This window comes from Clytia hemisphaerica, unplaced genomic scaffold (genome assembly GCF_902728285.1).
Source record: "Clytia hemisphaerica strain Z4C2 unplaced genomic scaffold, Clytia hemisphaerica genome assembly, whole genome shotgun sequence".
Taxonomy (NCBI): domain Eukaryota; kingdom Metazoa; phylum Cnidaria; class Hydrozoa; order Leptothecata; family Clytiidae; genus Clytia; species Clytia hemisphaerica.
The window spans coordinates 556,657-584,540 of NW_027103300.1; the positions used below are offsets into that span (position 1 = coordinate 556,657).

Sequence of the window (27,884 nt, forward strand, 5' to 3'; positions counted from 1 at the left end):
ATGGCAGAAAACAGAACAGAAGGAGAAGAGGAGAGACCGGTCATCTCAGAAGAATCAACAAACTACAAGCTAAGTGCTGGTAACTTAGTGAGAAGAAATAAATAAACTAAAGACTAAGAATATAAACTTAGTCGTTATATAATCAGATATATAAATGATTATCATAAATCATACGAATTCGTGACTCCAATTTATTGTGTTTAAGTAACAACCAAAAACCTACTTGTTACAATATTCACGAGGACCAATATTTTTTGTATTCAGTTTTACCCTTTGGATTGAGTTCAGGACCTTTAATTTTCACCAAAATAGTGAGGGTACTTATCAAGTATTGGCGTACTCAAGGAATCAGAATAGCTTTGTCAATAGATTATTCAAGAAAATTCAGATTTTGTGTCTGGTTCCTTAGAAAAAAGCTGGGTTTATAGCTAACAATGAAAAGTCGCAATGAGGACCTGTAACTGAGATTCAATGGTTGGGTACACAGGTCAATTTCAAAAATAAAACTCTGTTTCTGAGAAACGCATTCAATCTTCACTTGAAAACATTTTTCGACACCCAACACGCGCCACAGCACTATCTTGTGTAGCAGGAAAAAGTTTTTATGAAATTCGTTTTAGGAAATAGAATCCAAAATAAAAAATGAGCACGACATACGACTAAAATCAAGGATGGATGAAAACAAAATGTTAAAGGGACCCCTCGCTTGTTTGTGATCTTTAGGAAATCAAACTATATTGGTCCAAAAACCCCTAACAGCATATTCAAAGAACATAAAACTGCTAGTTCCTGCAGAGATATCGAAAAATTCCTCTGAAAACAGTATGGCGTCTCCGTCTGACTGAAACCAACACAACCGGGGCTCATTGGGAGTTCTGAGGCCGATACCGATTCTCCATAAACCCACAACTCGACTCCAAGCAAAGGGTTTTACTTAGGAGAAGAGTGCAGATTCTAGACTGTTCGAACCAGAGCCGGCCTCTACACCTCGTACTGTAATTTTCCGGTGCATTTGTATCGACAACTTGGTGCGACAAGAGCGCGAGAGAATTCGAAGGCCTTCAGAAGCCATTTGAAACTTCAGAAAGTTGAGTGAACATCAAAATTTATAATTTATAACTATGAATCGAAGAAAGAGTTTTGCGTGCTAATACTTTGGGAAGTTGCTTTTCATATGAATATGAAGTGAGTGTCTTGTTATCATTTTTAAGCGAGGGGTCCCTTTAAATCTCAAAACAAATCGTAATAAGGATTTGATTGAGCAAGTAGCACGTGTTTCAAATGTTCAAGGTGTAGGTTTACCAGGTTTAGACGCTATTGCTAGAAAATATAACACAAGATCAACGGTTACACGAAATTAAAATTTGACTGATGTGATAAACAGAAAAATTGATTCGGGTAGGTCTGAAAATTTTAAAGTTGCAAAACAAAAAGTGATACATCAAAAACATAAAAGCAAAAATCAATTCCAAACACGTGAATTCAAAATTGTGCTTGATGATATTATTTAAGGAAATTTATATAAATACCGGGTGTCTCTGAAAAAACTTCCCCCTGTTTGATTTAAAATTGCGAAAAAGTGAAAAAATATATTAGCTTGATTTTTTCGAAATCGTTTAGAAGAGGGTTTAACTTAAATTTTGGTATATCAAACTTTAAAATTGCTTCATTAGACCAAAAGTTATGACAAAAAGAGTAAAAAATATTTTTTCAAAAAGAGCGAAAAAAGACGAAAAAACAGGGTATCAAATCTTTTGTTAGAAAAAAAGACACCCAAACTTTCTCTTCTCCACTCAAATAGACTCGCTAAGCTTTGGAGACTTTTGGAAAAATTTTGATAAAAGTTTGTTGCTTGTTTAAACTTCATGCTCATTAATGAATCCAAAAGGAGCTCTAAATTGGCAATAAAAATCATTAAAAACGGATAATAAAACAAAAAAGATGCACAGAAGATCAAAAGTAAAACTTTACTGTCAATAAAGTACAGTGTTTTCTTGTCTAATTTGATACCCTGTTTTTTCGTCTTTTTGCGCTCTTTTTGAAAACATTTTTTTTACTCTTTTTGTCTTAACTTTTGATTTAATGAAGCAATTCTAAAGTTTGATATACCAAAATTTAAGTTAAACCCTCCTCTAAACGATTTAGAAAAAATCAAGCTAATATATTTTTTCACTTTTTCGCAATATTGAATCAAACAGGGGGAAGTTTTTTCAGAGACACCCGGTAGTATATAAAAAAACTATTGTATGTAAGATCCTTTTTATATGATTACATTTTTCTTAAATTATTTTATTTTACGTAAGTTATTATTCAGAATGGACGGAAAAAAAACAAATGTTTATCTTATTGACAAAAAACAAAAAAAGCGTTTTGTTTACTGAAACTTATTCTAAAATCATCTCACAAAATCGTTTGAATAGACTGAAAAAGTCATCTTATGAAGGGGATAAGAAGCTATACGATTTAATTATAAAATCTAAAAACGATAACCTCGTCACTGATGAAAATGAATCAAATAATGAAATTATAACACTAGCCTGGGAATCCAAGCTCATAATCTTAGAAAAAACAAAAAATACCTCACCTCACAAAGTTTTAAAATTATAGAGCTTGGTGCAGGTAGATTAGTCTGACATAGTATGTTATAAACAGTCTGTGTGTGAACCCTTGTTAACAGACTTTCTAAACTTTGGAAACCCAGGCAAACACACATAATCAACTTACCATAAAACTCCTCAACAAGCTCTAATAACTTTCAAAGCTACTAAAAACCACATCAAAACATCTGCCACATGTATTTTTAGACTTCCAGCCAACAGCCATTTTGTTTCGAAATGGATCTATGTTTTCATTTTCATTTGCTTTCCTTTTTTCTGCAGAGTCAGCTTTTTCCATAAATTATGCGCGCGCATTGAAATCATCAAAAAAAAAAAATCTGGAAAAATATCTTGAAAATTTTTTTGTTGAAATTGAAAATGATAGATCTTTCTTTGACAAACATGACAAAAAAGCATCAAGTAAAATAATGCGTCTTCAGACCGATCAAGAATTTTCAAGAAATAACGCTGTTACACGCTTATGTTTACAATATGATGTTGAACAATACCATTCAAAAATTAACGAAGGACATGCATCGGCTGCCGAGCAAAAAATAAAAAATAAAAAAAAATAAAAATTTTAATACAAAAAATGACTGCGTATTTGCAAAGTAATAACTTTCCTAAAACTAATAAAGGGAGAATTCTAAAAGACATTACAGCTAATATAAACGACCATGTAATTGAAAAATATGGTATTGCACCTAATACATTACTGGAGATATTGAAGTAAAATCATATGACGCTTACCGTTTACAAACTGTAGAGAAAGATTACATTAGGAGAGGACGAGTATTAGACAATAAGACAAGTCAAAAAAACAACTCGACTAAGACCGTTAAAATTGAATGATTTAGTTTATATTCCAACAGGGAGTATTAGAAAAACAGATTACCCAAACAGATTAGACAAAGTTACCACCAATAAAAAACCTTTCTTTTTAAAAACAATTACTTTCAGAGTGATAAACATCTTTATATATCTGAGATAAATACAACTTTATACCAAGTGAAACCTGTAACAAATATAGAAAGCCTTAAACACATACATATACATAACACGATAAGCCAAAAATCCTTTAAAGATATTATAGAAAATAAAGATATCAGTAAAAAGTCAGAGATAAATTTGAATGGTATTAATCAAAAAATAAAAAGCGATATAGACATGAAAATAAAAAGCAATGAACCTGTGTATCAAAGTTATTTTATTTATATAATTGAATATGACATACCCAAATTTCATCTCTGCACCATTTTTGTCCCGGTTTTGGTGGTTGTGGTTATGACCTAATTCTACCTGACTAATACTTTGAAATTTTGCACATAGGTCCAGGAATAATAACGAGATATAATGATTTTAAAGTCGAAAAAAAGTGCTGAATCAGCAAAAATAAGCGTTTTAACAATTTTTATAATCGTTATATCTCGCCAACGGCTGATATAAACATATTGAACAATATATTTTTCTGAAAGCCCGTGATCAGGGCTACATGGTGAGCATGTCGTTGTTCCAATTTATTGCTCTTACTAAAAATGCTGACGTCATCAAAATCGTTATTTTTTGGACTTTAGAGGTCATATCTTGGGACCACGTGGGCCAAATTTCAAAAGTGACCCCATTTTTTTCATCTACTCATCAAGAGGGTGTCCCCTGTCTAGTTATTTTTGACATTTGAAAATCATTAAAAATCAGTTATCAAGGGTCCCCCCTTAATTAATTGTAGAAAAAAGTACCATGCTCGCCATTATGGATTTGAGGGTGTTCCCATCTTCTTGGGGGTAGGGCTTTTTTTGGTGAATCCTGACATGTTCTTGGACCCCTGTGCAATATTTAATCTCTACACCATTTTTGTCTGGGGTAGTTATGTAATTCTACCTGACTATATGTTCACTGTATTTCGCAAGGAAAGTATTTCCTTCTTAAATTTCGCTGCCTCTCTGGTCAAGTCCAGAGTACCCTTGAGCTGAGGTGAAATTTTTTTTAAGTGAATATCTTGCATAAAATATAGAAATGGATTCAGAATGGCCCAATCAGCTGCGATGTTAGTTATTTTCCCTCAAAAATACAAGACAAGTAATTTTCCTTTAAAAATACAGAAATCAAACGTTAGTTATTTTCCTTCAAAAATACAAGATTGAGATGAAGAATGAAGGAAGGGAAACTGGTGAATTTCTCCATGATTATACCCTAACCCCCCCCCCTCCCTGCTGGGATTTCTACAAAGTTTCAGCCTATAATTTTTTGGGTGCTGGCAGGCATTGTGGATGCAAAGATCCATGTCAAATTTCAAGCTCATACCTTTCCTGGTTAGCTCACAAGTCGGCTATTACAAGAATACTAACCTACTGTAACTTAAGAAAGTATATCACATTGGAGAAAATGGAAATTAATATGTCCAAGTTACTTTCCAAGGTACACCAGTTGCCTTAAATTAGGTGGTTAATGACCATTACTTTAGAAACTCAGATAAAGTTGAGACAAATCTTTATATTTTGACCTTCATTCAAAAAAAGCTCAAAAACCATAAAACAAGTATATATTAGCCCAGATATATACGGCAATAGATAATTTTAATTATAATATAAACCTTTCTAATTCTCAAACAAACTCATCACCATCAAACTGAGGCCATCTCACTACGAAGAGACCATTTGTGAATCGATGCTATCTGAACCGCCCCCTGTTTTGAGAACACTAGCCAAAAGGATTTGGCCCCCTCAGCTGCAGTGGTTCATATGGGCAAATCAGAAATACCGGGTGAACATTGACTATTGTTACATTCTTGCCAGGAATAATTCAAATTTAGTATATAAAGGAGTTATTTGATCAAAAAAAAGATGGGGAAGATAAGAAATATTAGAGGAGAAACCGAAAGTACGATTTAACGGTCGTAAAACAACAGTCAAAGATGTATCATTGATACCTGAAGAAAGAAAATAACTTTCCCGAAGTTAAGATTTTATTGGTATTGATTGAGACTTTCAATGAAGAAGATCTGAATAAAATAAGTATTTGTTGTTACTTTTACCAATGATGATTATCAAGAGAATTATTACACAAATTACACAAATAAAACCTGGTTTAACTCATCAAGGACACAACTCCAGGCCCTGCGGCAAGGGAGGGCCAGCCGGGCCTTGATCCAACCACATACATCAAGTATAAAGAAAATTTACTTATCAAGCCAAACTTATGTTTTATAACCTTCAAAGTGGAGTAATTTTCATTGAAATAATCAACTAGATGAAACTTTACTTATCTCTCAGCTGAGATCATTCTTGGTCAGCTTCTTGTGTCTCGGCCTTTTTAGATCACGCGAAAGCTACCTTTTGGAATCGGATCGCGTGATACCTTTGGGATATATAGAGCTTTATAGTCTAGCCTATCTACTAGTTTTAACCAGCGTGACAATATCTATAGTCAGCAATTCGCAACACTTGCGTGATTACCTTTGCAAAAGAATATTCAGTAAACATACAATGATTTTAACGAATTGAAGCTTTTGACATGTCAGAAAATACTCTTTTTATTAGGTATTTTCATATTTGTAAATAAAATTTTAAAAATTATCATTTCAAGTTATTGACATGTCAGAAAATACTATTGTTATTAGTTATTTTTAAACTTTTAAATAAAATCAAAAAATATATATCATTTTAAGTTTACATATGAAAACAGTAAATTGGCAATTTTCAACACTGAAGTGATTAACATCGCCATAAAATCCCTAAATAGGTATAAAACCTTAAAAATTAAAGAAATAATAGAAAATATCATAACATTAAACAATCATGAAGAGATTTGAAAAATTGTATTCTTAATTTATATCATGTACGAAACTAATTTTTAGAAACCTTGTTAAATACAATGATCTTAACGAACTGAAGCTTTTGACATGTCAGAAAATACTATTTTTATTAGGTAACTTTATATTTGTAAATAAAATTTTAAAAATTGTTATTTCAAGTTTACATAAAACAGTAAATTGGCAATTTTCAACACTGAAGTGATTAACATCGCCTTTAGTTTAAAAAAGTAGTATGCTTAAGAATACACATCTATAAAATGAACTTTTATGTGATTTTCAACACTGAAGTGATTAACATCGCCATAAAAAAGGTTCAAAACATTAAAGATGAAAAATATTAAAGAAATAAATTAAAATATCATGACATTAAACAATGAGGTACATAAAGAGGTTTGAAAAATTATATTCTTAATTTATATTCATGTGCAAAACTAATTTTTAGAAACCTGCATATGTAATTACCAGAGATAATTACTGGTTAAATTTAAGTAAAAATCTTTCGCACATCAACTGCCTTGCTCTCAGATACACGTCGACTTCATATTATGATATAAAATGTGAACAGAAAATTTTCATAAAAGTTATGAAGCTAAATTAAAAATTAAACCTCTTATGATAAGAAAAGAAAACGTGGTAAATAGTTGATTAAACAAGAGATTTCAAAAGAACACGAATGGTAATTACAGATATTATATTTTTTTTGTTTCTTTTATAAGCATATATTTTCGACACCGGTGTCCGATTCGTTGTTTTTTATATCTATTAACGATGTTTTCTTTTCTTCATTCAAAAACTAGTTGTATAATATAAAATCTTTAAATATGCTTATATCAAAAACTTAGAAAAGAGGAGGGTTTATAGGGTTTATAGACACAGATATATTTTAAAATGAGAAATCCTTTTTTATGGTGCGCGGAAGCGCTAATAAATACTATCTTGTTTAAAACAATACTATCTTTTTAAAACATAGCATTTTCGTTTAAAAACATACTATTTTCGTTTAAAAACATACTATCTTTTTTTAAACAATACTATCTACGTTTAAAAACATACTTTAAAACAATACTATCTTCGTTTAAAAACATACTATCTTTTTAAAACGATACTATCTTCGTTTAAAAACATACTATCTTTTAAAAGAATACTTTGTATTTTAAAAACATACTATCTTCGTTTAAAACATACTACTTCATCTAAAAAGAAACTTACGGTTTGAAAAGCCGAGTTAACAGTTTAACGAGTGAAAATATATATATTTTTAAATCTTGAGTAAGGTTTTGTCTCTTTTACCCAGATCATAGGGGCTGCGGTCAATGAAGTATAAGCCCGAAGGGCTAGAAGTGAGGAGGGATTTGAAGCCAACAAATCCTACCAAAATTGCGCGGCCTTGAGCGACCCGCCTGGTTTTTACACAAATGACAGATTAAAACTAAAATTTACCGCTTAATTTCGAAAAATATATCACTCGAAAACAAAGGAGTTGCTAGATTCAATCCGTCATCAAAAATACGGCGCATATTTTAAGGCTTCAATTTTTCTTGCCTGAGAAAGGTTAGAGATTGACCTATAGCCCTTCGGGCTTGAAACTCAATGGCTGCGGTGGAGAGTGGGTACCTTGGGGTTGAGTGACACACACATTGAACGCAATAGTAGCGTTTCAAATAAACATGGCGTTAAGAAGGAGGGGAATGCCAACCAAATTCATTAACGAGGAACAAGTTGCTGGTTTAAAAAGGATTGGATTCAACGACCCTTAGCGGGACAAATTTGACCAAGTTTGACCTAATTTAGAAAGTTGAAATTTTCCTATTATTCCGACCTTTAGTGGGACTGAAATTTGATTTTCTGATTTTTCCGACCCTTAGCGGGACATTGGAAATCCAAAAAAGCTACCCTTAAGAGCGGCACATACCGTACCCTCCATTTGCCTAATTACCCCAACCCCCGGGTGCGGAAAGCACGCTGAGAGAACGTGGTGATCGACCACATGTTATCGNATAGTAACCTCTGAAGACAAATAATAGAAATTTTATCGCGCATGTGTCAATCTAATCACTGTAGAAAAAATCAAGATGAAAGAGCAAATATTACCATATTAATGGTCTAGCAGACTGTATCAGTATGCAGTTTACTATTTACGAATTCCCCAGAAACCTCCAAGTGTAGTGAATGAGTTATTTAGAAAGAAATCTTTTACATGATCCCCAAATGTATAACAGTAATTACTAAACTTTTAATTATGGAAATGTCACTTTAATTGAATCGAAATAATAGACAGACTTTATGTTTTGATTCTCTATCACTGACTCTTTTTACAAAGCATTGATGACTTTTTGTAAGTTGTGTTTTCAACGACGGGAATAAAAATATCGACTATGACGCTCATCCAAGATCTTGGATGGTCGTCATGGTTACTTTTGTCTTCGCTGATTGCGCGCTGAATAGAATCTCGATTCGTCGGCACAGCGTAAATATATGATTTTGAGCTGTGCTTTTCACGGTATGAAACTCATGAAGAAACTAAAAGATAAATAGTTTTATACCGAAATACCGTTTTTTATTGATAAAGATATCGAAATACCGACAAAAAAACAGGCAATTTCCCGATACCGGTAGAAAATGAAATACCGTAATCCCGTCGTTTTTTTCTCGTAATACCGATTTACCGGGGGTAAAAAGGCCCAATACCGTCATACCGTAAAAGTGAAAACCCCCCCCCTCTCAAGAGACCTGGCGCCATTTTGTCTTCCTTCTTGGCTTCGTTTGAAAATTTACAGACCCGAATAAAAAATATATACAAAACAGTTCTTAATATTTTAGATTTAGATTTTGTTTATGTGTTTAATTGTTATTTCCGTGAAGCTGTAATTCGATGATAATAGCTTTGGAATTGCCTTTGGGCCATTTGATCTCTAATCTTGTCATATCTTAACAATCCTTTGTTATTGAATCTATTGTTTAATTTAAATCATGTTTAGATGTTTCAAACAATTAATTCCTTTCAAAATTTTTAAATATGGCAGCTTATAATAGGTACAAAAGGTCTTTTGAAATAGCTCTATTATAATGAAGCTCTATTTCTTACTCCTCGTGCATTAACACGTGGTAATTTATATCTTTGTTTATCTTTGGAATAATACATGATCAATCTAAGTATCAATCAGATTCATGCTCCCTGGTCAGTAAAATTTGGTTCTATGCTTTCATTTTTGGTATTTCTATTCTGGTCTGTAAAATATTTAGGTACCCCACAACCTAGCCCAATTGGCTACCCCAATTGGCTACCCTGCTTTTTAGACCAACCCGGTGTGTGTTGATTCTGTATAATGTTATAGTAAATAAGTGCAGTTATGTAAAATAAACCACAAGGTGCTACTATATAAAAACTGTGTGCTTTTGTTTAGTTTTCGTAGATATAAACACAACACATTTTTGTATAAGATAACTTGAAAATTTTAATTTAACAAAAAAACGTCTTAGCTAACTCGAAAGTTTTAATTTGGTAAAAAAATCGAGTTAGCTAAAAAATCACCAAAAAATACTGACCCACTCAAAAACTTTGACCCACGCAAAAAATATGACCCACGCACAAAATATGACCCACGCAAAAAATAATGACCCACGTAAAAATTTTGACCCACGCAAAAAAAATTGACCCACGCAAAAAAATAATGACCCACGCAAAAAAAATAACCCACGCAAAAAAATTTGACCCACGCAAAAAATATTTTGACCCACGCACCCACGCAAAAAAATGACCCACGCAAAAATATTAACCCACGCAAAAATATTGACCCACGCACCCACGCAACCCACGCAATTTAGCAGACTCATAATAAAGCTACCACATTTTAAAATAACATAATAATTAGACAGTACATATACAGTATTTAGACAGTATAATAAGACATCATTTTCTCCCAATAAATATGACTTGAAAAACGAATCATAGCCTTCCATGAACATCAAGTACTGATAGATACAATTTTAGAGATACTTATTCAAACTTTTTTTAGCTGTTAAAGCATAATGATTTGAGTTAAGTTGTTTTTAGGACATGAAACTTGGATATTCAAAATCTACTCACAATTCCACTTCCACTGGTATATAACCTGATAGGCTTATTTTCAGGTTACTTTTGTTGTTTTTTTGGATTTCAGCCTAAAAATGACCCAATATTGGCCCAAAAAGTGATGCCCAGAAATCACAAATGTGAAATAAGAAATTATTTTTCTGAATTTGTAAGAAACATTATTATTTTAATGTCAAGTTGTCATAAAAACATACAAGAATGAAAAAATTAACTTCGAGAGTTAAAACATGCACTAAATCCTAAAAAAAGGCCGGGTTTTTCCAAAAATAGACCTCAAGTTCATTGTAATTCTGGATTTATGACTCAATTTTTTGCATATTCTGATGAACTCTACCTATTTGAAGAATTTTCAATCAAAGAAATCTCAATTCAAATACAATTGACGAAAATATAGGGGGATTTTGACATAGGCCCAAATTTTCCGTCACGGCGTGACAAAAACTAAAAAGGGCCTACAGAAAATCTTGTGGGTTGATTTTTGGATTTCTTTTTTAGGTTTCGGATTAACACTAATGGGTTGATGTTTCATGGAGAAAATGAAGACCTGATTCCACTCTCATAGGTTTTTACAGGCTATTAAAAATTTTCCGTCACGGCGTGACAAAAACTCTGACCTAGTACTGTCAGTGAAAAATGGATTTGAAAGCCTCAAATAATAGATTTAACCAATCCAAGTCCAATAGAAAGTTGACTCAGCTTGCAAAAGAGCCCTTTTGATTAGTTTTTTGAATCCATACCTGAAAAAAACCCTGTAACAAAATAAGGTTTTGGTCCGAAGCAGTTTTTTGTTTTTTTTCAGTACCGTAGCAGCGGGCTCAGATCTAGCTCATGTTGACTTTTTGGGAACATATGCATGTTATATATCAAATTGTCAGAAATTTCATGTGGATTTCAAAAATGGTTAAAAATAGGGGTTAAAAATGAAGTCAATGAGAAGAAAATGCTATTTTTTCATCCTATTTTGGCCTGCGATTTTACAAAAACCTAAAAAATGCGATAAAAGTTTTTTAAAGCAAGGTTTTTTAAGCTCTATTTTTTTTTCTTTTTGCTACAAAATACCATAGTTTCCCATAAAAATAGGTTTTAGAGAGATTTGAAGACCTTCATTTTTTGACATTTTTAAAATTTTTGGGTACGAGCTTCTTGCTTATAGCTACGTGGTCTATTTTCCAACATAACGTAATCGAAAACTTCACGTCATTTAAAAATCCATAAAGAGAGGTAAACAAAACATTTTAAAAGTCTTCAAATTGATTGTGTTTTTTTTTTCGGTTTAGAGGACTATGAATTTCCACGGGATTGAGGTTTAAGTTTGGAAGAAAAACTTGCTTGTAGGACGTTGCTTGCTGTGATGCGATTCCTTTGCACCACTTCTAAATCTGATCTATTAATGGTGGGTGGCACGTGTGCAAAGGTTTGCAAACTGTTCATAATTGAACCATTTGACTTTACTACAGTACCGCATGGTATTGCTTTAAATTTGGTATTTATTCATAACCACAACTTTAAAATATTAAGCGCAGACTGTTAACACCTCAGGGGCCCTGTGCACTCATATGGTTAATAAGTTATTTTTACACAAAAAACTAATCAAATGTGTACTTCTAGCACGAAGATCTTTCATAAAAAATAATACCCTTTTCAATATTTCTTTCAAAGGTATCAACTTGAAGCTAAAGTTCAAGAAGCTCTTCAAGCAAAACGAAAACGGCAGGACATCAATAGCATCTTTGTAGCCCTCATATTTTGTATATCAACACTGACAGTTTTTGGTGCTGTTGTCCAACAAAACCTCCCTTTCATCACAAGCCAAACAACTTTCATCAATGGTAACTATGTACACCATCGCTTCTCAGAGATTCTGAAATTGAAAGAACTGATTGCGAATCGATCTACCAATTTTTGGTTTGCTGGTAATTCTCTTGGATATCCGTTTATGACGACACAACCACTTCCTTTCTTCTCCACTGCTTTCTTTATGACGGTAGCAGAAAGGTTTGTTTTATTTTCTATTACAAGGTTAAACATATCTTTTGAAATATACCTATCTATTGCATCTAACCTGAAAGCTGTCTAACCGTCATGGAGCTTTAACCATTCTAGGTCATGTAGACCTAGACTCATGTAGACCGTTATTCCATTGAGCTTACTTTCCGGGCGGGATGACTTTTCAGACAATACGCATGCACAGTGTATATTTTTGACATCATCTGAAATGAAAAACTTCGACTCGTGCCCAAAATAAAAAGTAGAACCATTGTTTGTTTTTTCTAGTCTCAGCTCAGCTGAAAAAACATCCAGTCAGGGGAAACTAAGATCAATATTGTTTCAATAGAACATGCACTTCCTGGCATTTCAACATTAAGGTTTCATGCTTTTAAGACTTTCACCATTCTTGTTTTTCAGATTTCTTGGATTATCCGCGCTATGTTTCATGAGGAATTACATGCTGATTTTAGTCATAGCTCTCCCTATATCCTGGTACATTGGTTGCCGTAAAATGAAAGCATCGCGTGTTCAGAGCTTGTTCACTGGCCTCTCTGTATTCTTGATAACGAGTCAGCTGCAGAACGGATTTGAGATTCATGAATACTTGATTGAAGGAAATGTTTGTTTGCTTTACGCCCATCTGTTGTTCCCACATACAGGTAATTTTTTTGGACCTACCTTTGGGGTCCTATAAATTAATTATTATGATCCTTGGCTGAAAGATAGAGGGCAATGTTCCCAAAAAAGTGGCTGAATGAAGCCGTTTTTTACCGGAAAATATTTTTTCGGCGTTAAAATCGGGTTATTCACTTTTTCTTTTTCATATTGAAATACCTAATGTTCAAATTTCCAAAGCTATTCAAAAAGTCTCTCAAATCATCCTCAAATATCACAAGAAATGTTTTTCGTCTAATTTTCCTTGGAAAATACAACTTATTGTTTGAAGGATATTTTCCTTGGAATATACGATATTTTCGATGTGATTGTGTTCGATCTTTCAGGATCTTTTTGGTCGAAAGATCTAAGGGATGATTGTAAAGATTACCTTTAAAAATATTTGCCTACTCACTATTTTCCCAAGTCGAAAGTTTTTATAATTTTCTCGCAAATATTTTTTCTTAACCTATCTTTCTGACAGTGTTTCTGATAATACAATCGACAATTTCGGCAACAAAACATCCTTTCTTTTTTCCTAGTTGCGCAGATTTATCATCACGCTTTCCATCCTGACACTACTGAATCTCCATTCTTCTTACTATGCTTAACATTCCTTTGTTCAACATTCACTGGCATCTACTGTTCATTACTGAGTCTGACATCGAGTCTGGCCGTTAGTTGCAGTGGTATCAACCAAAACATATCCACTAAAAGTGTAATCAAATCATGGCTTGGAATGAACTGCAAAGTTTTATGCTACATCTCATGGATGATTATCCCTACTCTCATTTCTTTACCATATTTCGGTGCACAAGTCCGAGAATCAACGGGTGGATTCAACATTCCCAGCTTGGTCAATATGCTCATCAATGGTAACCTGTTTGATTATAACCAAGGTCATTATTACATGACTCTGCTGGTGACCTCAGGAACAATCTTATCCCTAATCCGTTGTTATTACTACTACAAATCGAATCTGGCAATCAAGCTTTTGAACCGTCAAGCAACTTTTATATGCTGGATCTTGGGAATGTCATTTTTCTCCATCTTACTTTATGTGGATCAAAAGGTCTGGACAATGCTAACCAACATGTTGCCGGTGAACTTCAGTCTCAATAAAAGTGCATCCATCATTGGCCTTCAAGCTTTTGGATGTTTCTTATCTGGTATTTTCCTTGAAAAGCTTGTTGAGCTGTTTTGCACGAGCTCTATTGAATTTGATAACTGGTCCAAAGGGAATTTAGCTTCACCTCCTGACTTGTACAATTACAAATGGAAGAAAATCACCGCAGTAGTGTTTATTGGGTTGGTCATGATTAAGAGTGGAGCTGACCGTGTCTGTGAGAAGACAGCGTTGTTGGAGATGAATGAGACATTCGAACAGGCAATCGAGGAAATGACATCTAAAAGTAACAACAAAGAGGGTAGAATCTTAACCAATATCAAACTAGGTATGCCGTCTGTTGGTTTTTTATTATAAGATCAATGGAAAAAAAGACAATAAATCCAAGGTTCTTTTATAGATCTTTCCTTTCTTTTAAAACAATGAGATATGATTGATTTTTGATGTTGATCATTTTTATCATATAGATATTCTCATGTTATGACCAGTGTTGTGGACCTCAGTATAACGATTTTCCGATGCATAACGTCAACGTCACTTCGAAAACGTGTGTTGTACCCTGTACCCTGGCTCAATCACTAATCAGCAATATTATTTCAATGTTTGATTCTCTTTTGTTAGGTTCAGGAAACTCATGGGATTTGTCAAATATTCCAATCCAAACAAAATTACCAGGTATTCATTTTCTTATTAAAATCGTTCAACAGATTTATATTAACACAGATTAAATATGCTTGTAAATCGTTTTTACTGTCCAGTAGAATCTAACAGTCCAAAGTGTCTTTAAAATAGTTATTTATTAAAACCATTCGCAAAAAAGTGATTGCATCGAAAGTTACAACCTCTTAAGGTGGCTCGTTGGAGTGGGAAAACTTTTTCTTGCTATTTCTTTGCACTTAAACGGACCCCCTTTTAGAGACAGTAACTTTTTTCTATATTTTTAGGGGCGATGTCTTACTCATCTGAGTGGTATGACAGTCTATCAGTGTTCTATGTCGATTCCATCAAATTCCACAATGTTAATATCATGGACATGAAAAAGATCTTACAGCTATATAACATTCGATATTTGGTTCTATCCACTCATATTCTGAATGCAAAGTTCCAGGACTTATCTCATTTCAAGACGCTGGCACAGTCTGATGATATCACCTTCCTAGAGGTTGTGTATGATTTCACCAAGAGGCGTCCGTCATACTTCGACATGGTTCACCTACCCGGCTTTGTCAATGGGAATCTGAATAATATGCGAGAGACAGTACAAAGGACGCTTGAGTTGTATAAAGATAACGCCTTGTTGTATTTGAATCCAAGACAAGGCAATCGTGTCAAAAATGAAGGCATTATCAATGTCCAGGTCAGTACTTTATCCAATAAATGATAGTATCGAACAAAGTTGTTCAAAAACGGAAAGTTTTAAAGCTCTTTAAGGGCTTTCTAGCTGGCTCCAGAACATGTTTGATTTATTTAGGATTATTGTAAAAAATCTGGAAATGAGTTTTTTCGAGAACACTGTAGGCTTATCACTCAGAAAAATATTGTTAACTCACCACTCAAACTACTCAAAGCGCACCAAAAATAGAAGGTTTTTAAAAACTTTGACGTTCTTATTACTTGTATAGCGCTTGGTGTCCATACGCCCATTTATTTAATTGATTGAGTGAAAACCTCTTTTTATCAGAACTTTGATAGCCCGGAAAAAAATAAGACTGCAAGATCCCCCCGTCTTTTCCAGGTGATGAGGATCCCAACAAACAATGATGCATCATTGGTGACGTGGCGAATGAACGGTCAAGGGATGAACTCTGAAGAAATCATCAAACAAATGCATTCTTCATACGAAGATCATTATGAAGAAGAGTATGACGTCATCCAATCCAAAATCATTGAAGAAAAGAATAATGGACTTGAATATCATGTTATTGTTGAGGTCAATCATAATCCATCGGACAGGGTAAGAAGCTCCCCTTTTCTCGACTCCTTTACTCTCTCGGGTACCTATTAGCCGGGGGAGGTTGGAATAAGAATATCCAGGGTGAAAAATAATTAGCGGGGGGGGGTGTCTATTAGGTACCCGAGAGTACTTTTTGTGTTACGAGTTATTCTTCACATTTTTTGAAAAATGTAAAAAAATTCCAATTTTTTTTTTGAAATCCCAAATTTCAAACCGCCATAAGAGCAGATAATAGCTTGTAACTGACAATGGTTTTGTTACCATTAGAAACGTAATTTTGTACTCTTTCTAAAATCATCCTGTTTTTGCCCTTTTAAATCAAGTGGTCAGGAGTTATATAACCTTAAGTCTGTATTAGATACTTGGTATATTAGCAAATTGAGACCGTGTGTACACGTCACTCGGGTTGGAAGGGTTGAGGCGTAAAATGTTGGACAATGTTTTAAGACTTTTGAAAAATCTTTCAATTAAATTTCCGTTTCATAGGTTTTGCAAAAATAGTAAATAAGCTCAAAAACCCAGGCCTAGATAGGGTGTTAAATGTAGCAAAACCACAGAACATTTTCCAGACCTGCAATCCTTCAAGAAATATTTGAGACAAATGGGAAATTCCCCAGGAAGTTTTGAAACCACAATCGATTTGTAAGTGCTCTAAAGTAGGGTCGAAGGGTAGAGTTTTAACTCTGAACTTTTAACGCTAGACTTAAGATGCAAAAGTTCAAAAATGGTCCGGTAAGGCTCCGAATGTAGCCTGGAAGTCTGCCTACCCGTCTCAAATTGAAATATTCGATTAAATTAAAGAGATAGCCCAAAATAGGCTTTTTCACCCGAACTTTAAATCTCGAAAAACGTCAAAATAACCGGAATTCTCAATATATTTCTTGAAAGATTGTGGATTTTTCGGAGCTAAAAGTGACCAGTTCGTACAATTGTGTTATTGCTAATTGTTGCCTCCATTTTAGCACCCCTAATTCATGCATTCTTTATTATGACCATGCCCGCAATTTAAACGCATGCAGATTTGGTTTTTGGGACACCGAATGAGCTCCGATTAATAATACTTGTTTCCGTAGTATTTTGAAATTACTATTTTATTGCATTTTGAATAGTCTTGTGTTACACCATTTATATGCTTATTACTGTCTTGCGCTATGGATGGCTTAAACAAAATAAAAGCTATTTTTACCGACTTTTGAAGAGAAAATGGAATGATTACAAAACGACTTATACAATAAGTCAGCTATTATCTTAGCCCAGGGGCTTTTTGATAGATTGGATGGTGCTGATTGATAAGTGACCCGGCGTAATTTGGCTGACTCGATTTTTTTGCTTGAGGTGGTAGAGCAAATCAAGACCACTATCTCCAGTTCCTTTTTGGCGAAAAACAAATAGAAAAGTATAACCAAGGGATCGATCGTTTTCAAAGTTCAAAGGTATTTTTGTGTCTTTATTACGGTTTCGTAAACTTTGATGGGATTTTAGAAAACATTTTATGTTTTGTTGTTTTCGTATATTTTTTGAAAACGAAAGTGAAAAAATTCAAGATGGAGATATCCTCTAGTCTACTTCATTGGACTCTATCAAAATCATCAAAAAGCAAAGTTCAGTCAGAAGTAGACTCTACAATCAGTGACAAAATACATGGCACAAATGGGAAATCCACCGGGAAGTTTTGAAACCACAATCGATTTGTAAGTGCTCTAAAGTAGGTTCGAAAGGTAGAGTTTTAACTCTGAGTTACCAATAAATCCCTCCCAGATCGAAATAAACGATGAAATCAAGTTGAAAGCCTGAAATACACCTTTCCCGTAATTCAAATTTCTCAGAAATGGCCCGGGAAAATGTGCGCTCCACCGTTGTGTATAAAATTGTTTGGGAGGTAAAAAACGCGTTTTTGCCTGCGAGGGGTTAGGGAAATTGGGATTTGAGCCTCTAACTTTTGACAGCGACCTTCTTTTGGCAAAATATTTTCAGGGTGGTATAATATCATGAATAGGTTGAACATACTAAAATTTGAGGGGATTTTGTTCGACAGAACTTAAGAAAAGCTCAAAAAAACAACTTTCCCTAAGGGAACGCAGGCAAAAACGGGTTTGTTTACCTCCAGAGACCAAACGGTGGAGAGCATCAAAATAATGCGCGCGCATTAGTTTTACGAATTACGGGAAAGGTGTATTGACATTCTCGCTCGAAAACTTCAATTTTCGAAAAATGGTAAATTAGCCAAAAGTGCCAATATGTTATGGCACTGATTGTAGCTATTTACGTACTCATTTAAAAATCTCCAAAAAAGACTTAAAAATTTGTATTTCAAGCATCTTCATATATGGGAGGCTCTCAATATATCTTAATAGGATTAGTGTAAAACCGAATTCTGAAAAATTCTTTTAAATATTGTTCTTAGAAAAAGTGTATTTTGTTTTTTTTAAACCATACATAGCTCCTCCCAAACGCGCCATTACGGGACTTCAATCTCCATGATATGGAGAAGAATCTTCAAGGGAACAGTCTGACTCCTTTAACCAAAACAACGTCAGTAATCCGATGAGATCTTATGAGAAACGCCACTAAATTTTCATCATAGAAATATTAAAAAAAGCTGTGCGACTTTTCTGACTTACAGACTTTCCTTTAAGATCTAAAAGCACCCCTACAAAAACCACAGAAAGATGAGATAATCAGCTGGAACTGAAAATTTTGATATCTTTGATATATTTTTGTTATTTTTTGAGGGTTTTGTGATTCTTTTCTCAAATAAAGAAAGTGTAATTTGAAGCAAAACCCTCATTATTTTGTATTGGTTCAAATATCTGGATATTCGATCAAGCTCTTCTTTTAACTTTAAATCTAGAATATATTTTTTTCCCAAGTTGAACAAGGGAAGAATCACTTTGTTTCCATTCTAGAAGGATCTGTCGAAAGTCTTTAGTCCTTCTATAACCAGGCTTTATAAGAATCTTATGTCTCACTGAAGCGTGTCCAAAACTGTGAAATTTACAATTTCCAGTCTCATCACAAGAAATTTAGTTGAATTGAATTATGTGGAGAGCTTTGGAAACTTGAAGGATTGACAACAATGGCAAACAAGGGTAAGACTTTTGTTTTCTTATATTTCTTTCGCATCAAGCTATCATATAACGTTCATGGGGGGGGGGGGGGCGCAGATTTTTTTTTCCGTCAGCGGACGCAGACCTGAATTAGCCGTCGCAGACCTGATTTAGCGGCCGAAGACCTGGACTGACCTTGTTTTGACGTGTGTGTCAGGTGAAAACCCTGTCTCACTTTTCCTGACAATTGTCACAGGAAAATTTTAGTAAATCACCTGGGTGGGAAAAGTATATTTCACACCATGGGATGATTGATTTTCCCACCCGTGTGAATTTATTCTACGTTCCAAGGTGTGAAATGCACTTTTCCCACCCGGGTGATATACTCAATTTTCCTTGTGATAAGTCACTTACCAAGTAACATTCACCGTGACTAACAATCCTAACGCCTAACGTCACCTTTCTATCTTTTACATAAATTCATGGGATCACTGAAAATTAGATGAAAATCCAAGGGAGGTTTGACCCCCAAGAATGACAGCCTTAACAAATAGGGGATAAAGATTCTTTATGGAATAGGATGTTAGATGTGCATTCAAAGAACTTAAATTTTAACGGAAAAGTTAGTTTCAATTGGAAAATAATTTCTCCCTGGATGATTTTGTTATCTCGAAGTTAACGCTTTGGATCACTCGCTATCAAATAGAAATTTCATAGTTTTGTTGTTCTGGCCTTTTTCTTATCTCAATATAATGTTTTGAGATAGATGTTACTTTTTGAGATTGCGCTATCTTAGACCATCTTCTTGTGGTTAAAAATTTATCCTTTTGTTCTTCCTTGAAATTCCTTATTTACAAAAGCACGACTTAGCCAAATAAAATTCCCTTCATAAGTCTTCATAACCCTAGAGATATTAGTTGACAGCTTTTCGGCTTTGAATAATTATTTTTCGTTTAACCTTATAATTTTTTACTCATTTTAACAATATATTTCATCTAAAACAGTTTGACGCCGACAGTGAAACATATACTTTTTGATAGACAAGAATTTCTTCGTCGACCTTGTATCCCCTCTTTATTTTCGCAATTTTTATTTTATATTTTTCTTGATTTCACAGTCAAAATTTAACTGACGAATTATCATGTTGGAAATAAATTCTATTTCTTCTTCTTTCTTCGTCTTCACAGAAAAAAAGGAAAGGGAATTAACGGTTTTTTTTATTCGAGTTTCAAAAATAAAGAAAACCTCTGGATTAACTTTTCACGGATGGTCTAAATTCGCCTTGTATCAACAACAAAAGAAATAAATAAAGAAAGGCTTTCATAGAACTTTGCCCTTTTTCTCACCACAGCTTTAAGAACTAGCTGAATTTAGCTAAGTTAAAGGTTTCTTGTTAAGCTACTTGTCCAGCAACTACTTTGGCTCTCTAGAACTTATTGTAACATCACTTGTAAATTGCAAATTGACCTTCGCCCTAAATAGGTAAGATGTCAATAATCGATGACGCCGAGAAGGGAATTGTGTAGTCAACCCTTTGTTTTATTAGACTGAAACTGGGCTTTTTACTGGGATGTAGGCATAGGAAGTCGCTAGGTTGTTAGTTTTTCGGTACATATGGGGTCATTTTTCTCAATTATCGCTTTGTGTTTTGTAAGCTGCTTTCCTTAGGCTTTGAACGTCCCCTTAACTATTTCCTAATTATCTTCTCATTCTGCAGTATACCTCCATTGACCTTTATATATCCCTGGACCAAGCTATAACCACCATCTTTGATCAGGTTTTTTTTGGAATTATTACCCAAGAAGAAGCCATTGCAATGTTAAAAATTAACGTCTAACGGCGCTACATCATCAAAAGTATTCGAGGAAAAGTATCTCGATGCATTTTCACCGCTATTGAGTAGTGCCGCCATTAGGGTACCAATTTCAAAATGATTTGAATCAAAGAATTTTGGTTGGCCGAGATTGAGTAACTTGGTCCAGGGATATATAAAGGTCAGTGTATACCTTAGAGTAACGACAAGTATGATAAATCTTTTCCCAAATTCGCGTTTATGCGATTGGTAAGAGTTTCATCTGTTTTCTTTCGTTATTTTTCTAGTAATGGACCATCACTCACATGAACTATACTACCAAACCAAAACAGAAATACGAAAGATGAAGTCAGACCTTGAAGAACAAATGAGATGTAAAAACGAAAGTGTGTTGCGGCTGAGCGAACGGTTGAAGAATACTGAGAGACTGGTCACCAGGCTAGAGGAAGAGAACATGTACAAGGAAACTAGGCTAGTTGAACAGTTATCAAGTATGGAGCTGCAGCTAAAGGAAACAACGGATGCTTTGAAAATGGTCCAAAAAGAACAAAGAGAAATGAAAACAAAGCTGACTCAGCAATCAGATGTGAAAAGTAGTCAGATATCAAACCTGGAAGAACGATTGTTGAAAATAGAGCAGCATTTATCCGAGCAAAATTAATTCAACTTTGTGATATATGAATATCAACAATTGTTTGCAACCTGCAGTGGCTGAAGCTCATGGCAAATTTAGTATTATAAAAAGATCTGCGTCCGAATCTCCGAAATAGCCTTAAACAGGTTTTGTCGGACACCCTTTTTAACGGTATAGGAAAACCTGTACTGATAATTCTTAATTTACGGAACAGTTAAATTTAACTTCATTTGTATATATATAAAAATTGTAGATAGTCTTAAATTAATTTATGCTTGTCAGAAATGTCCGGGTTTAGAATGATTCTTCGACTCAATATTTTCAATACCACTTTTGATTGTAGTTTTCATTCTCACCGTTATATCATTATTACACATTAGATAAGGTAAACTGGTCTTGAACACTTAGCAAAACTTTCTACCTTTTTACTTGACCATCACAAAAAACGGGAATGGACTGCCATCCTCGAAAGTTTCTCCCTTTAGTTGACCGCATCAGAATCGACATCTACAATTATGGGCAAAATATTTGAGACAAAGGGGATTTCTCTGCAAAATTTTAAACACCGCAAATGATTTTTAAGCGCGTTAAACTAAGACATGATTTAAAAGCTGAAATTTGCTCTAAAAGAAGGTTTGGAACATAGCCTAGAAGCCACCAAAACCCTCCGAAATCGAAATATTCAATGAAAGAAAGTGGAGGTGCTAAAACGAACTTTAAATTCTGAAAAACGTTAAAATGCACTAAAATCTCAATATATTTCGACCATGATTGTACTGAATAAGATAAACACTAGTGTCGGGCTCAGTGTATTGATGTGAATTCTCCAATGAAAAAAAATTAAAACCGATTAACCCTTCAAACCCGTGTGACGTGTAGACACGTTCTAAATTTGCCAATATACCAAGTCCCAGACTTAAGGCTATAACTCCTGACCGCTAGATTTTTAAGGGCTGGATGCTTGAGTATAAAGTTACCTTTGTAATGGTACCAAAACCAATAGCTAATTCTAAAGCTACAAGCTTTTATGCCATTTTCATATTTTTCAAAAAATGTTCCGCGCAAGAACGGTTAATCCATTTCTTTTTTTCCATGTCGTTTCAGTTCGAATTCCTGGAGCATTTGGTCTTGAAGGTATCATATCATCCATTCTGGCGTTGTGTCTACTTCCCAGTTGACGAGCACCATTCTCTGTTTTCACGAAAACCACTTGTCATCCCTCGATACCGTAAATCTGTCGTTGTCAATCACGTGACTCCAAACTTCATTTCCGTTTCCGTACCAACCGGGCGCTATCATGTGATTTTTCGTTATCGATTTCCTGGAATTTTGAAAATAATGGCGTTATTAGCGACCGTTATGTTTTTCAACAGCTGGTTCCGTTTGGATGGTTTCACCAAGTTGTTTTTAGGGCTTCGACTCTTTTACAATCGAATGCAAGCATTTCAGAAAATTTTCATTTGGTTCTGTATCGATTTAATTGACATCTTTTTGCCGCGATCAATAGATAAAAACATTCAACTCGTGGTCAAATGTATCAATTCTGGTGACGAAAAGGGTAATTTAACATACAACCCATTTAAGATTCGACAATTCTCAAGTCATTTGTTTTGTCAAATCCGAACGAAAATGAAATCATCAAGCAGTCATCTTCTTGATCTGATCATTAAGAAACAAAAACCTGCACCAAAACCATCTACAAAGTCGGCAACTCCACCCAAAACAAAGAAATCGTCAACTCCTCCAAAATCGAAATCAAATAAACATTCAAAGCACGCTTCATCAAAATCAACCAAACCATCAAAACAAACACCACCGAAATCTTCGAAACCTACGGCACCGAAAATGAAAAATTCACCTGATAATGTTTCCAGAGATTCGTCTCCGCTGAAACAGTACCTGGAGAACAGCGGTGTATCGGATCTCGACACATCATTTCAGTTTGATGGTTTGGCGTACCGATCTCCACCAACGCCCCCTAAACATACAAAGAAAAGCTACCGTAAACGACACGCCCGACTTCACGGAGACTCATCTTCCAATAAAACTCCCTCGCCTGTCATCATACACAAGAAAATGGCTCCTATTCCTAAAGAAGACACACTTTGTCCTATTCCTAAAGAAGAGACTCTTTGCCCAATGCTAGTAAATGCCATTTCTAAACAGGAAACATTATGCCCAACCCTTGACGGGAGAGTCACTAACAAAACACTGCCTTCAGTGTTGGACTCGCCACTTCTTGAAGATTTGAATCTATCTCCTAAACGACCGACAACCTTATCTTTGGATCGTTCTAGCGTAAAGAGAACTTCACCACCAGTTTCCCCAAAACCTAACCGTGTGGTGTTCTCTAGCAATAAAGTGCTACCACCACCCGCCTCCCCACGCCAATCTACACCTCCAAAGAAATTGACCCCGCCCATGAAAGTGAACCCACTTGTATCTCCGAAGCCAACTTTCAAGGTGACAACCAAAAAGACACCACCGCCTGTCTCCCTGAAGAACACACAAGAAACAAGTCCAAACACATCAGGGCCATCTGGTCTACGATCATCTCCACCGCGGAAACCAGGTCTCAGATCGTCAACTCCAGACATCAACTCCAGCTCCTTCCAGACATCTCCAGGGCGCTCTACATCCCCAAAGGTTGGACAAATCTTGGATTCGTTACGAAATTCGGGCAGCGATGAAGACGGATCACCGAGAATTGAAAAATACGTACCAATCAAAATTGGAAAATATTCCAAACTGTCACCAACAAAAGTACCGAATATTCGACTTGCATCTTCACCAAGGAAATCACCAAATGGCAATCTTCAATCTCCGGTATCGCCTTCTCCTCGTATCGAACCCAACAACAACAATAATAAATTTCTGTATTTGCCAGAGCTAACAGGAACATCAGATCAATCACCAAGATACAACAGTGGTGGCAGTGAAGGTATTGAATATGAATGGGACGGCATGATGGAGAGTTTCCAAGGTAAAACTAATTTTGATAAAAAAAGAGTCAAATAGACTAACTCGCAAAATCCTTTTCTTAAAGAGTCAAAAAGTCCTTCTCTTAAAGAAATTGCTAAATTCACCGGTTAAGCCATAAAATTGGAGTTAATAGTACATAATTAGACTAGTAAACTAGTCGGTTATTACTTATAATAAAACTGTCAATCAAATAATGTAAACACTAATTAAATATTCAGCGCGCGTGAGAGAAAAGGAAAATACTCGACTAGAAGCTTCTTCCAACGCCTTATTCTCTTCACCTAAAATCGTAAGGAGAGACATACAGATTTCTCTATGTCTGACCCGTGCGAGATTGTATTTATTTTTCTTTCTGTTTATTGCATTTTTGGAAATGCTCATTTATTTATAAGTTCCCATGTTTAATGTTATATGAAATATCATTTAGTCAAAAAAGTTGGATGGATTCTCAAAAACCTAAAAAAGGTTGTAAAATTAAACAACGTTTTTCGAGGAAAGAAGCTTCTAGTCGTTGAAATTCAGAAAAGAGCGTGTCTTTTTCTTTGTCCTCACCTCTTCGATTCTTTTTATTTGGAGCTTGAATTTTTTGTATATGGGTCTGTTTTCAACGACTAGTTTACTAGTCTAGTACATAATGTGCTTTTCGTATGCCTAAATGGTAGCAATTTCCCTTATTCCGATCATTTTTTAAAAATCATTTCTTTGAATCCCCGAAATTTATACATCCAAATTGACTGCAATAGGCGACTAGGCTGTTTTCTCTCTTAAGGTACCTCACCACTTACTGCAAGTTTCCACGAAATCGATGTTGAACGAATGGTGTCATCAGATGAACCTTCGTCACCATTCGACGAAGAAAGTTTCTCACCAAAGTCTTCAAGTTCACCAGAACCGAGCAGTTCATCTGCAGACCAATATGATTCTTCATCACCAGATGGTCATACATCATTAGATGATGTGGAGGAGAATCAACAAGAAGTGTATCGCATCTACATGTCTAATTCACCCAAAGAAGCTTACAAGATCTCTCCACATTCTCCAGGACCAAATAAACAAAATTTGGGACACTCCCCCGTTATGCACAAACATCATTTTGAACCCTCCTCCGGAGGGGAACAAGACGATGAAGACACGCAAGCATCGCCTCGAAGGGGGAGACCTAGCCTTAAAGGTGCTCAATACGTTGATACTTTTAAACGACAACCTCAACACCAAGTTCGTAGAAAACGGCACAGCGCTAATGCTAAGTAAGGGAGGTAATGCAATCCACATTAAATCTTGCTAAAGATAGTTGAGCTCAACATAGCCGGAGGATACCACAGATTTTCTGGGAATAGGCTCTTCCATAAAATTTTTGTATATGGGGGATGAGGATATATTAGATATTTTGTCCGGGGAGTAGTGAAAAATCTGCAAAATTTGCGTTGTTTTGGGGACAAACTTGCTCTGATTCGGGGTGATTTTGAATGTCCAGGGGGTCAACTGATGCTTGTCCATGGGGTGAGATTTGTTGTCTGAGGATCAAAATTCACAATGTCTGGGGGTGAATTTCCAAAAAATGTTACATCCTCCACCCCCATATTCAAATTCTTTCTGGAAGAGCCCAATTCGATTTCGGTTTGCATGGTTTACGAACGAATTAGATATTTCATGCAATGTAATTTGGGAAACAATAATTAACTACGCAATTGAAGGAAACAAGGTGATGACATGGAGAACATTATCGAGATTATTTGGAATGTTGTGGTGGTGATCCACTTCAAAGTATGTTCTTTGTACCAGTGGGACTGGATTGCTATGGCTAGGGCTTGCGCGTGTACAATAGTTCATTAGTTTTTGTTTTTATATCGTCTTTGTTAACATTACCCTGAAAAGGAGGTTTTTAAATTGTTCAATATCTTATTAATATTTATTTGTTCAGAATTTTAATGCATAAACTTTGTTCGACTTTTTTAGAAAATTTAAAAACTGAAAGTATTATTTATTTTATTCGGAATTGAATCTATTTGAAGTTTCAAGGGTTTTGTGAAGTAAAGTCTGTCTCAATATGATCTGCATCAGAATAGGCAATGACTTTGACCGAATTTGCTTGTGCTTGCTGAAAATATCATAAAGAGTGGAGTATACCAATTAGAAAAAATAAAATGAATTTGGAAAAATGAAGAAGAAAAATATCGTCCTTGTGATGAACTGTGCATAATTTCCCATTTTCACAACAGTAATCCATAACTTATATAATGATCACTGTGAAAAATTTATTCAAAAATATGAATTTATTATCGAACGATATAGTCCAAAGTTTATCACTTTATTCTATTTTTGTTGAATCTTTTCTATTTTCGAAAAGCCCAAAACCTCCATTTCATTCGAATTTTATCAAAAATTACAGCCTTTTTTGTCTCTGCTGCAGATAATATCGAGACAGACTTTAGTGACCAGAGTTTTTTTTCAGGCCTCGGGTTTTCCAATTTCTTACACTATCTTCAAGTGAGATATTTGATGCCGACATGCGCCAGAAAATGGGCACTTACCTTAAACTGATTAGATATGAGTTCTTCTTACTTTTAGTGGGATATAATATTTTGTGAAGGATTTGCGCCTTTTAGTTAGAATTTACTGTATTTCCAAATATGTTGTTCATCAAATTTTTATTGTATGATAGTTCATCTCAGTATTTTCTAAATAGTCTAAAATTTCCATGTTGCAATTAAATCTGGACAGACATTTTGTCCTGAATGGTACAGCGTTTCCTATTTAGGGAGCGGTCATAAAGTATCTACTAGGGGGGGTAGGAGGTAGGCGGATTCTAGGGGGGGGGGGGGGGTGTTCGAAATTTTTTCGAGGGTTCAGGGGGGGGTTCCAATTTTTTTTGGGAAACTCAAGAGAAAATGTAGGAAGTCTAATTTCATAGTTTTACGTTTGAAGATTTCAAAAATTTTTCGGCCTTACGGCCGACAACTAATAATTTATCTTATTGGATATATGTACATTTCAGATTGCCATTATTTGGGCATCATCGCCTTGCCCTTTTGGTTTGTAACATTGAGCTAGGTGAGGGAAGTAGGTTAGTGGCTCTCACAGCCCATCAGAGTGGTTTGAAAAAGTACTTCTTAAAAGAAATTTGTCAAAACAAAGTGTCTTTTAGCTTAAATGGTGGTGAAAAATATTGAAATTTTCGCCCGTC

At 34.8% G+C, this 27,884-nt stretch overlaps 1 protein-coding gene and 1 long non-coding RNA gene across 2 annotated transcripts; both read left to right on the forward strand.

Annotated features, from left to right (window-relative positions):
- Window positions 1-26,671, forward strand: LOC136811029 (uncharacterized). Its single transcript, XM_067067635.1, has 10 exons — window positions 1-79; window positions 265-328; window positions 12,161-12,496; window positions 12,908-13,149; window positions 13,687-14,598; window positions 14,892-14,945; window positions 15,215-15,627; window positions 16,006-16,224; window positions 22,823-24,701; window positions 25,470-26,671. The coding sequence occupies exons 1-10, from the start codon at window positions 1-3 to the stop codon at window positions 25,949-25,951; spliced, it is 4,680 nt and encodes a 1,559-aa protein (XP_066923736.1). The 3' UTR covers window positions 25,952-26,671.
- On the forward strand, window positions 20,428-22,021 carry LOC136810822 (uncharacterized). The gene is made up of 2 exons (XR_010847159.1): window positions 20,428-20,753; window positions 21,372-22,021. It is a non-coding gene; the product is annotated as an uncharacterized lncRNA (long non-coding RNA).
- Window positions 26,672-27,884: the final 1,213 nt, after the last annotated feature.

Coding starts and splice junctions, on each gene's coding strand:
- LOC136811029 (XM_067067635.1), top strand. CDS start 1: ATGGCAGAAAACAGAACAGAAGGAGAAGAGGAGAGACCGGTCATCTCA. Junction 80..264: donor AAACTACAAGCTAAGTGCTG/GTAACTTAGTGA, acceptor TTTTGTATTCAG/TTTTACCCTTTGGATTGAGT. Junction 13,150..13,686: donor TCTGTTGTTCCCACATACAG/GTAATTTTTTTG, acceptor CTTTTTTCCTAG/TTGCGCAGATTTATCATCAC.